At 44.1% G+C, this 12,628-nt stretch overlaps 1 protein-coding gene across 4 annotated transcripts in view; it reads left to right on the forward strand.

Annotated features, from left to right (window-relative positions):
- The window catches only part of yrt (erythrocyte membrane protein band 4.1-like yurt), a 31,496-nt gene that overhangs the window by 9,015 nt on the left and 9,853 nt on the right, over positions 1-12,628 (forward strand). For all 4 annotated transcript variants that reach the window (XM_089544119.1, XM_089544118.1, XM_089544121.1 and 1 more), the window contains exons 8-13: positions 1,673-1,831; positions 4,737-4,906; positions 5,385-5,630; positions 8,865-9,037; positions 11,599-11,880; positions 12,425-12,533. In XM_089544119.1, coding sequence (XP_089400245.1) covers positions 1,673-1,831; positions 4,737-4,906; positions 5,385-5,630; positions 8,865-9,037; positions 11,599-11,880; positions 12,425-12,533 — 1,139 coding nt within the window. The remainder of the gene's footprint in view (positions 1-1,672; positions 1,832-4,736; positions 4,907-5,384; positions 5,631-8,864; positions 9,038-11,598; positions 11,881-12,424; positions 12,534-12,628) is intronic.

Consider the following 12,628-nt stretch of genomic DNA (forward strand, 5'->3'; position numbering starts at 1 on the left):
TTTTATTGTTTTGTTTGCGTATGTATCATTACTGTGGAGTAATCACGGAAGTTTCACACTACACAGCTGTCATTAGTTAGTGTTTCCTGCTGGACCATGCATGGCTGTTGGAAAAGTTTGGGGGAGACGCAGGTCTTGAATTTATAAAAAAATGTGAAAATATCGATTTTGCAAAACTGCCATATTCGGTATCAGTACAGTCGCGAGCAAAAAATATTAGCACAGATCACTGGCGATTACAATTCGTATATCTCACCACGCGGCGCTGCGGTACGCAGACCCGCCTAACGGGCCGTTTCCAAGTTTGCAGCCTAGGGGGGGGACGGCAGGATGTAAGCTTTATCAAGCGTGCACCACCCGAGCGTTGAAGTGCCGCCCCTACGTGACTGTGCTTGCAGCATTTATTTTGGCTCGGTTATCATGAGCAAAGATGGCTTGTTTTTATTACTGTTTTTTTATGCCCGTGATGGTTTGTCAAAAGGTACTCGCGGGAACAATAGGTGATAGCCCTGCTTTTAGCCAGTAATTTTGCTAGACCGAGGCAGTTCGTTGAACCCCCCTAATACTGTAGAATGGGAACGGCCCGGCACTCTCGTTATCAGCCTCTTCGCCACCCGCAGCGCCACGGGTTGTCATTCCGGCGCTCTTGTGTTCCGTCATGTGTGCTAATCTTTTTTGCCCGCGACTGTACACTCTAAAGATCCTGCCTAAAAATTTTAAGGTCAAGATTCGACCTCCAACTACAAAAAAGGCCAAATATTTTGCGCCTACGAAGCTTGGAAATGGCAATTTCAGAGCAAAATGCGGCAGGACTTCACGCCCATCACTTCCCATGACTGCGTCCCTGATTGCACCCATCTTGGTTTTATTTGAAAGCTGGGCCCCTTCTCCACTACCTGGTCTTACTGAGCAGTGTGAAATATTTTTGGAACGCCCGCAGTCCACAGTTTTCTTAGGCAACTACAACGACCTCCAAATGGCTGGCGCGCATACTTCAAATGAGATTTCCAAGCTTTGTGCTTTTGCCAACGTGATTAGCCTTACGGAAATTGTTATTATGTTTTTGTGGTGCAGTTTCAACGAATCTTATACCATTGAATTCAGAAAGACCTTAAATGTGGAGCTATGCTGTTTTTGTTTGGCAGAGTCAAACATTTCAAATTTTTGTGAACCATAATGTCATCAAGTATGCTTCATAGTTATGGTGCTTGAACAAAATTTAACATTTTCATATGATGATGTACTTCAGCAACAATATAGTTAGCATAGCTCCAGATGGCAGGTCTTTGGCTGCAGCGCCATTTCAATTTAAACGAAAAAATACAGAATGGAAATGTCTTAATGATCCGTAAGAATTTAGCTAATTAGGCTTCAGATATTTTCCTGTAATATGGAAATTAATTGAGGTATACTAAAACTAATCATATTTTTGAAAACAGTAGGTAGAAACACATGTGCACACATAATTTTTTTACGATATCTTTAATTATAAAAATGTTCGAGACTCTTGTCTCCCCTTAATAGTCCACTGTGCCGTTCAGATGAATGGCACAGTGGACTGTAAACTTTTGCAACAGACTGTATGTTCGTAGCCTGTCTGAATCATTACCCCTGGTTTATTTTTTTTCCATCACTGTGTGCTTTTCCTTTTCCTTTTTTTTTCTTTGCTCAGGGGAAAGATGGCCAGGAATACTCACTGGGCCTAACCCCAACAGGAATTCTAGTCTTTGAGAAGCAAACCAAGATTGGCCTTTTCTTCTGGCCGAAAATCACTCGGCTTGATTTTAAGAGCAAGAAATTGACACTTGTTGTGGTAGAAGATGACGACGAGGTGAGTCACCATATTTAGTCTGCCATCTGAAGCTTGTGTACGAATTATCCTTGAAGCGTTTTTCAGTGCTTAACTCGTCGTACACAAAACATTTTTCTTTCTTGCACAGTATAAGCTTTTTTTGTACAAGCACAGTACTTTCATTACTGTGGTTAGTTGATTGAATTAGAGTATGCTGAAACCATAGGAAAATGATCTTGAAGGACTGAAAATGTGATACGCTGAAGGCTAGCAGCAGTTGGCCTCTATTGATAGGGTACTATGATCTCATCACAAGGAGATCATTCTCACTGAAGACAGAGGTTTTATAAGCTAGAAAAGGCCAGGAAAACAAAATATAGGCGTTTTTGAAAGTGACATTTTTATCCGTGGATCCCAAGGGCAAGGCTACTCCACAATTCACTTCAAAGCAGTGGCAACCCATCCTTTGTGGTAGGGAGATTGAGTTGTCTGGCGGGAAGGCTTTCAAGCCCAGTTTTCTCACCGATAAGTGCGTCTTTTGCTGCGGGAGACAAACAGCAACATAGCCAGGAAGATGCAGAGAATCGGTTTTTAATGAGAATAATAACTGGATGGTGGTGCCCTTAGTTCCATTAAAGTCATGGCAGAAGTACCGAAGTCATTTGGAGAGTGTCCTTTTAGCATGTTTTCTGGCAGTCTTGTAGTTCATCATTTGGCATACCTCCAAGTCAGTTTTATCCTTCAGTTCTTTATTCAGTTGCCAAACCTTTCTGCTGGTTTCGTGTATTAGTTAATGCCTCACTTAGTTTGATTACTTTTTAGCCATTTCACTGCTCGTGGACTTAATCATGCCTGTGGCAGTGCTCGCTCACCAGAAGCAGCCTAGCTATTTTTGCCTTTGTCATACCTTGAAGAGCATCTGTTTCTTTGTGTGACTATAAATGTTGTGAGAGAAGGTGCATTTGCTACACACGCACCTGAATGTGGCCTTGACACTTCTGAGGCAGACTGCAGTGCACTGTGCTTGTGTAGTTCTATTATGTTTATTTTGTAAAGTTTTCCAAAATTTTGTTTAATTAAGGAAACCACCAAAAACACTGTCAGGCTACCGAGAACGTCCGTCGCAGTGGCTCAATGGTTAGGGCGCTCGGCTGCCGAGCCGGAGCTCCCGGGTTCGGACGCAGCCACAGCGGCTGTGTGTCGCTGGAGGCGAAACGCAAAGGCGCCCGTTTGCAGTGCGATGTCAGCGCACATTAAAGATCCCCAGGGGGTCGAAATTGTGCAGCCCTCCACCACGGCTCCCCTTTCTCTCTTTCTTCTTTCACTCCCTCCTCTACCCCTTCCCTTACAGGGAAAGGGGGGAGGGGGGGGGGGGGGGGTATCTACCGAGATGTGAGACAATTACTGCACCATTTCCTTTCCTCAAAAACCAATTTTCAGAACCCAGTTTTTCGAGAACCCCATCAGAAATCTTCTTCATAACTTGGAGTTTGTATGCGTGCTGAATGGAACCATTTATCAGATTACTTATCGTGGGTTTTTTGTTACCAGGATATTCGGCCACTCCATGCTACATTGGCAAAATGTTTGTCTTGATTTAGTGCATGTGAAAATGTTTGTGCAGAAATGAATGGTGATTTTGTGCTCATAATGTGCTAAAGCTGCCACTTGAGGCTTGTCTGGTTGTGTCCCTTTATAGAAACATGACACTTGTTTACTGTGTTAATGCTTTCCTAGCATGGTGCCTACCTTTCCTTCTTGTGCACATGTTTGGTGCTCTAGTATCCTTCATGGTCACATGTAGTAGGAAGCATGCGTTCATCATAGCTGCAGTGAAACTCAAAGGGGAGATTAAAGTGGCAGCTAAATGCAATGTTGCCAGACTGCATATTTCTTCTGAATGCATTTACATTAGATTTGGCCAGATATGCAGTTTCACCTGCCTTATACGAGGGGAGGTTCAAAGGTTCGTGGATTTTGGCAGCACATATGCTGCATGGCTCTCTTGTCTTGTCAAGCTTTAGAGTGATGTTTCTACGTCAATTTAGAGGTATATAATTGTTTGAGGGTGCTTTTACAGACAAGCAGGCTGGTTATAAATGTAAACTTAAGTGAAGCGGTGCGAGGCAAACCATGACGTTCTGGAACCAACAGAAACAAACAATCATGCTGTTCCATTTTTCACTGTGGTCCGAGTCGAACCAGCTGCGACGGTATCTTGGGAATCAAAATTTATTTAGGACCATTGTTTTCAAGTGATTTTAGTGATTCCAAAGCGGTTGACTTGACATCATGAGTGAGGAACACAGGGGACGCCCTCATTCATCAACCACCCATGCAGATGTTGCTGTTATTCAGAAATTCATGTGAGAATGTCCATATAAAACTGTGAAAAGACTGGCGTCTTCTAGAAACATCACGGGCATCCTACACGAGAAGCTCTTGCAACTTGAGGAGCAACATGAGAAACTCCAAGCATCCAACATTATCCCTGTGGTAACTAGCTGCTGAAGCCACCGATTATTCCCCAGATCTTGCTCCTTGTGACAATTTCAAGCCCCCATTCCATGGGAAACTTTGAGAAATCAGGCCATTGCTGCCACGAACAGCGAATAGCAAAAGACAGGAAAGAGTGATTGCAAAGCATGTTATGAAAACTAAATTTGTTGCATGAGGAAATGCTTTGATATTAGTGGCAAATACGTTGAGAAATATTGAATGAGTAGATTTTCTTTGATGCAGTTCAATTGTCTCTTTGTTTATATATTATCAACTAATGTCCACAAATTTTTGGACCTCCCGTCATGCATTGTGCTCGCAGTGCTTGCGTGAGAGCATGGTTTAGCAGTTAATCTACTTGTGCTACAAATGTTTCTTTCATGGCATAATTATATTGTGCTGTTGTGTGCTGATCCCAGATTGTGAGTAAATGCTGTCCGTCCAGGGTCACGAGCAAGAGCACACATTTGTGTTTCGGCTGTACAACCCCAAGGCGGCCAAGCATCTGTGGAAGTGCGCTGTTGAGCACCATGCTTTCTTTCGGCTCAAGGAGACAGCACGGGGACCCAACACCAGGCAGAATTTCTTCCGCATGGGCTCCCGTTTTCGGTACAGGTATGTCAGTTTCATACAGGGAACTGAGTTGTACTAGTTATGACTGGAATGGAGTTTTGATGTGGTGTTTCGTTAGAGGGGAGTTGTTGTGAACAAATCTGCTTTTAATACTGCTCGGGTGTAGTCATTCCATTTCTCAGCTTTTTCTTTGCAAAGCCAAAAGTGCAACTAGTGGCTGGTAGGATCTGGATTTAATGTAATGTGCAGGTGAAGGTTTTTTGTGACTGGCTACATAGAGGCTGTAGTGTTGTGTTTTAGTCATTCATGCCTTCTCTGTTTTTTTTTTTTTGCGCACATTCTGCGTGCTTTTCTTTTGCTGTTCTTTTCTGCTGCAAAATATAACTTTTTTCAGCATAGATTACTGTATATATGTTTTCTATTTCTTCATGACTTTTGTTAAAGTTGTGCCTAGTGGGGGACTTTTCAGGTCTTAGTTCGTCTATAGTAAACTGTTTTGATTCTGGTCGGCATTGCACAGTGGCCGTACAGAGTTCCAAGCCACACAGAAGAACCGCACGAGACGGACTGTGCAGTTTGAACGGCGCCCCAGCCAGAGGTACTCGCGGCGTACCACTCGAGAAGGGCATCACACCCGTGCATCTCTACCCAACTGTGTTGCCTTGAACGCCGTGGACCCCAGTCATGTCACCAGCAGTGACGAGGCCGTGGCAGTGCCCGTAGTGCCTCTCGATGTGGCAAGTGGTCCACTGCTGATTGAGACTGTGTAAGTTCACATTGCTTCTCATCCGGCTCGGCTGAACTACGCATAGTTTAAAATGGCAGACTGCTGAGCAGGTTGGAGCATGTTCTTAATGTGAAAAGCACAGGAGCCAGTGGTGTCTTCTGTCTCCTTCTTTGTATCCTTCTTTGATGAGAATATGCTTAGTTTGTTTCATGGTGAATGTAGCACAAAAGACGAGGACAGTAGGAAGAAGCAAGGCATGACTCATCCTTGTCTTTCACGCTACCTTCTCCATGAATACGATTCAACTTGCCCAATTTTTGACCTTACTACTATGGTTTGTTTGGCTGAGTTAAGAACTTTGTTAAGTTGGATTGGCTTTTGGTATTTTTTGAGTAAAAAGCATAAGAAGGACATGATTTGCTGGTCTCAATAACAACAGTTTTGCACAAAAAGTGTCGAAAGAGAACTTATTTAAAGACATTTTTTTTTTCGTGTACTTGGAAGAAAAGCTCAACTTCCAGCCAGAAAGTGATAGAGAAGAGATGAAGCTGCTTGATGTTGTCTAAGAGCCATCCGTCTAAATCTCTCTGTACAGATAATGGGATGCAGGTAGATGGGAGTTATGCCTCTGTCACGCTGGCAGTTTCAACGCCATTGAGTCAAATGGACATTGGTTTTTAATGGCCTCTAAACTCTATGGACATCGACTCAATGAAGATTCGAGAATGGCCATTGGAATCTCAAGAGTCATTGAGAAGAGCCTCGCACTCACCATACGTTGAAAATACAAGACATAAAAACTTGAAATAAACAAAAATGTCTGATTTAAGGGGGTCATGACATGGTGTACCAACAAATCGTGCTTTTACATTGAAGCTACTAGCCATGAAGTTGTTATGCATACTTAAGAACTATTGTAATTTGAAGTTGTTGACTCTAAGCCCCTCCTCCTGGTAGCGACAGCCATTTTGAAGCAGCCTGAGTGATGTCATAGGCTGGCAGCATTGTCTGCTACAAAATTGAGTGCGCACATGGCTGGTGCGGAGCAGAGAGCGGTCCTACTCAGGCCTAGCTGTGGCATGTTGTGGCGAAGTCGCCGAGACCAGGCAGAAGCTAGACAGAAAAGAGAAGGACACCGGCCTTTGTAGCCTCTGTCCCCCTCCAACTTCCCCCATTCACCCCATCGCACCACAAGCCTGAACAATGAACAACTCACTGCCCTGTCTCACTACCCGCAGTTCAGTTGTTCAGTCGCGACCAAGCACGTGACTGTCAGTTTATGTCGTCACGAACCGTGAGCGTGCCAGTGTTGCCTGAATTCCGCACGGTCCAGGATAACTTTTAAAAAGTCTATTACAGATTACTGGCTGCACCAAATGAGCTCACATTTTGTCCAGTTGTTCCGAGATGGATAGCATACATGCAATAATCAGCTTGAGTCTGAAAATGGTGTCATGACCCCTTTAATATCTTTGATTAGATCAAGAATATCTTTGGTTAACGACAAAATATTAGACTATGTTTGCCAGTTCATGAACTGATTTTTATATGGTAGCCAAAAGACAACTCCGCAAAATGTGCCATGGTCAGATATAAACAAACTGACGCTGTTCTCGTTGTGCGGCGTTGCGGCATTCCGCTGTGTTTCTGCTGTTTTTGCCTCTTTGTGCACTTTGCGACAACTGAGACCAACAAGTTCCCCACAAATGCTGCTGCGATAGTGGCTATGAACATGACAAAGACTGTCTCTTATCTGTGGCAACTTCGCTGGCAAAAAATGTATGCTTCTGAAACGAAGTATGCATCGTTGCCATTTGTCACCCCGCTATCACTGTCCCTAGATTGTGCCGAACTGTGGAGCATTTGAACAGCTTTTTCCGAACAGATTTTCAGTTAACACTTACTCCAACGTTCGGCTCGTGCTATTCTGCTTTACTTCATTTTTTACTCGGTGGTGCTACCCCTAGCACCATCTGTTGGATTGCATGCGCACTACTCAGTGGACATTGGAATTCACTGTGCGGCATCTGTTCATCTGTATGCCCCGTGAAAATTTTGATGGCCATAGATTTGCTGGGCATTGAGATAATCTGTGTGACAAGGGTGTAGCTCCTCCTTTTTAGTGTCTGGTGTAAAGGATAATGTAAGAGGCAATGCCATCTAGTTGCAGTGTTCCCAACACCCTCTTCCCAATGCAGGGGCGAACGATCTTATTGTCCCTGAGGCAGATAATTATGCTCTGCAGTTCCTTGAAGGTCTTGAGCAAAACACTGCTGTTTAGGATTGACAAAAGGGTGAAGAACTAAAGCTTCTTCCGGCTGTAATTATTTTGTGCGTGATGCTCAAAAGTAAGGTGTGTCGGTGTACTGATAAAAATTGAACAGTTTTGCAAACGCTAATGTGTGGCAGCATGGAGCTCATTTTTCATTTTTGCTGTATGAGAAAAAGCCTATTGCTTGGTCCTATATTGGCGTAATCAAAAAGGGGCATCGGCGGAGCACAGTTCATCCTGCGGCTATATGCCATCCGCAAGTGATGTATGAATGCGTGGGAGCAGCCAATAAACAATGTCTCAACCATTGTTGTAACAGTACCATGGGGTCGCACAAATAAAGGAGACTAGAGCCAATTTTACCGTGCCCATGTTTGCAGTTAGCAGAAAGTAATATTCTACTGTGTTTTGAAGTGTATCACATGAAGTGAAACCATCCACCATGAATGTCTTTTCCCTGTGTGGTAGTTGGGCTAGACGAACAAATCTAGTACGCAGAAAAGTTGTGAGTTAAAAAAAAAACATAGATCATTTTCTGCGTCATTGACATTTGAAGTGTTCGGCTTCATTTGTGAATGTTTTTGTATGAGTAATCAATAGGGTTGGCAGCTGAGAAGTCCCTCCTTTGCAATATCTGAGCTGTTGTTATGAATAATAGTTTTTTTTCTTTTTTTTTTTTTGAGGAAAGGAAATAAGCCAGTAACTGTCACATCTCTGTGGACACCCGAACCAGGCTGTAAGGGAAGGGAGGAAGGTGGGAATGTAAGAAGAAAGAGAGAAAGAGGTGCCGTAGTGGAGGGCTCTGGAATAATTTAGACCACCTGGAGATCTTTAACGTGCACTGACATCCCACAGCACTGGGCGCCTTTTGCGTTTCGTCTCCATCGAAATGCGGCTGCCACAGCCGTTGTGGAGCTCTGGCTCAGTAGCTGAACGCCCTAACCACTGAGCCACTGCGGTGGGCTCCGTCGTTATGATGGGGCCCCTTTTTGTGCATGCAGGCCAATGGACGCTATGTCAACAGCTAGCCCTGTTGTGGCACCAGTGGTGGAAGCTGAAAGTAGGCTGGACACCCTGATCCGATCTCTTGCCAAGGAAACAAGTTCAGCCTCCGACACCAGGAACGATTTGACCGTCTACAAGAAGGGCGAGGTGCCTGTGGACCCAGAGCCTGGTAAGGGCACTGCGCCTTGTCTTCTGTGGAGTGCGGCTAATGTTCAGGCATCGCTGTTCATGATGCGATGCGTCTTACTGCACTCAGCTGGAATAACATATTATACTCAAGGGTGATCTATCTGTTCTTATAGGCTGCATACTGGTATGCATGTTTGCTCTCATGTTTTGCTTCTTCTCACAGCAATTGCTTTACTTGTCCTTATGTATTGACAGCTATGATTAGTATGCTTTTAAAAAATACTGATGTGATACCTTTGTGGAGGCATTCTCTTGTATTGTACATTCATAATGTCACATTGGTTGATTGGTTTTAAAAACAATCCATTCCCAAAAGCTTGATGTCAACCAATACGCAGCAAAGCGGCATTTTTCTCGTTACGTATTTCCTTGCACTGTCTGGGTCTGTGGTGGGGTATGAAAGAGACAGTCTACTGACTTTTATCGAGTATGTATTTTTTTTTTGCCTCAGTGAAATGCTTCTCTTCCAACTTTACAAATACCTGGCTGCAACACTCAGTAACAAAATAGAACAATTTAAAACCTCATTTTTTCATGTGGTAGTCTCATTTTCTGAATGGTAGACTGTGTCTGCAAACACTGACAGCAGGGACTCTATATAAATTTGGTATGATAACTCTATGGAGCTCTATGAACACAACGGCTTCCACTCTGCCTAGGCGATGTGCAGTGGCAGTAATGAGTGATAACAGCCAAGATGCATAGATTTTGTTAGAGCACTAGGTGGCTTTAAAAACATTATTAGTGAAATTAAACGCCTAATAAACGCACCCCTACAAGTGGATTATAATTTTTGTGGAATGCATCTGTTTCTTTTCATGGCTGTTTTGCTAAGGAGTGTTTATTTTTTAGTTTAGTCTGCCAGTACTTTCGTCTTAACGTATTCTCATAAATATTTGAAAATATTCAATTTTCAACCAAGAATTCAATACTTGCACATCCTAAGGAATTTGTGCCCTGAAAGAACAAACCTGAGTAGTGGGCAGGGGCCCTCGCTTCTCTCTGTATGCCTCCTCTCTAGGGCTGCCCAGCGGTCTTTTGTTTTGCAAGTTCTGTCCTTGCCTAGCTTCACAGATGGAAATGTATGCAGTGTGCATCAGCCGCCAGAACAGCACGAAGCATTGAATGGCACAGAGTGGCAACGCGAAGTGCTTGAAAACAGAAGTTGGTTGGCTCACGGCATAATATGTGGCGCGACGTGTGAACCACTCCAGCTGCCGATTGGTGGCACGAACTGATGCAGAAGTACAAAGGTAGACTAGAATTGGCTGAAGGTAAACTAGTAGTCAAACTAGACTGGTAAATTGTCCTTTTGGAACTCTTCCAGTGTCTTCTGTGTGCAGAGAGGTGACTTTATTGTGGAGAAAACTGCAAGTAAAGCCCACAATTTTGATCCTATATTTTGGACCTGTCAATGCAGTTCAGGGGCAATTAAGTCATTTCGCTGATGTGTGTCAGTCATCACCACTATCAGTCATTTATAGATGCCCCAATCTGAAAGTGGAAGCGTGCTCAGAAATGCTGACAAATTGGCGAAAAGTGGGGTTGTGTGAATATTGAAAAACAGATTTCAAAGTGAATACTGAACACTTTCATCTTTTTGGAACGATATATGCTTATCGTTTGAGGTGGAGGAGATTAATGGAGCAGTGGTGCAAGAAAATTAGCAAGGAGTGGCAGTCAGGAATGCATGTCAGTGGGCACGTGCTCTGGAATTTGAGAGCGATATTGTTACCAGTCTTGCATTTTACATAAGCATTTGGTTTTGTCCAAATACCATTGCCTTGTCGTTGAAAACAGAGACGTATTTGTTATTTCAGAACAGTGATCTATGAACCTGACTTTAGTTTTTATTTGTGCCACAGGGCAAATTTGCGCAATAATAAGGACTTGGTGTTTCCGTCTAGTGTTCATTTAAGCGTGTAGCGAGTGACTTGCAAGCTTGACCACTTACATTGTTATTCGTTCCAGCAGGAACGGACCAACTGTATTTGTAAGGATGATTTGCTGATGGGAATAGCACTCATTAGGCATTCAGTGTTGAGAAGTGACATTCAAGTTTGAGCAAGTACTCATTAGACATTTTTCAAGTTTTACCTGCTGCTTGAGGGTGATTGACGCTCGGTCACTAATTTTAAGTGTTGTATCCTATTAAATCATAGTCTAATTGGTTATGAGGTATATGGCTACATTGCCATTTGTTCGTCATCTAATGAAGAGACACCACTGAGCACGCTTGCCATTTGTTCGTCATCTAATGAAGAGACACCACTGAGCATGCTTGCCATTTGTTCGTCATCTAATGAAGAGACACCACTGAGCACGCTTGCCATTTGTTCGTCATCTAATGAAGAGACACCACTGAGCATGCTTGCCATTTGTTCGTCATCTAATGAAGAGACACCACTGAGCACGCTTGCCATTTGTTCGTCATCTAATGAAGAGACACCACCGAGCACGCTGCTGCTGGAGGATTACTAAGCTACTTTCAGTTTTGCCCTGCACGGTGGCTGGCTGACAGTGTTGTGCCTTTGCTGCCAGATGCTGAGGAGCTGAGTAGGCGGCTGAAGGCCCTGGACAGCAGCTGCAGTGGCAGTGGGACCAGCTGCAGCCGGAGCAACAGCAACCGGAGCAACAGCAACAGCACGGCCAGTGGCGGAGGAGGGGGCAAGGACTGCTGTGCCGCAGGCACTGTGACTGTGGTCTCCTGTGGCGTCAAGAACAACCAGGCCAAGGCTGGCAGTGGCATGCCCAAGCCCATACCGCCCGACCAGATGAAGTGCAACATCCTCAAGGCCAAGGCGGAGGAAGACAAGCGCAGGGGTGAGCCAGTGGTTATCTGCTGCTACAGTGCTTGCCCTGTGAGTGCATTCTGGCTGGCCGAGATGATCCTGCTGGGAAAAGTAGGATATTTTCATGCACTTTTCAGCAGTATACTTGGTTCACAATCAACGGAAGGTACAGTCAGCACTTGGTAATTTGAACTTGAAGGGGACTGAAAATTTGTTCCCGTTATGAAGAGTTCGAGTTAACAGAAGCCTTTTTATTTTTGATGCACCAGATGTTGACGGAACGAAAGCCTCAGTTTGAAAAAACTGGCAGTTTGAATGAGAAGAGTTTGGATTAACAACAGCCCACTTCACTAGAGTTTTTCTGTTTGTATCATGGCTGTTTGTAGCATCTACCGTGGAAGCTGCCGGCCTAGGGCACTGTCACCATTACTCTGGCTTCAGATGCAGGGGCTTGGGAACTTTTGCAACAAATGGCATGTTTCTGATGGTGAACCTATGTTTTTTCTTTGTGGAGCAGTGCTGACCATATCAGTTGGCACCATGATTGCTGCTTTTTTGTTCTTGGTTTCTTGCAGTGCCAAGCTTGGGTGTTGTCGGGGAGAAAGTGCCACTGCTTTTGTCGGATGACGAAGACGCAAAGCCGCCTGTTGCAGAAAAGTACAGAACAGTCATTCATGTGAACGGGTAAGCTGATATGCCAGGTTCTTGAAAAACTCATTTGTATTGCTGAGTATGGGTTGACTCTGAATACATGTCAACCCGTCACCCCTAACTCGCAG

Source organism: Amblyomma mixtum, chromosome 5 (assembly GCF_055824585.1).
Source record: "Amblyomma mixtum isolate Tamu chromosome 5, ASM5582458v1, whole genome shotgun sequence".
Lineage (NCBI taxonomy): Eukaryota > Metazoa > Arthropoda > Arachnida > Ixodida > Ixodidae > Amblyomma > Amblyomma mixtum.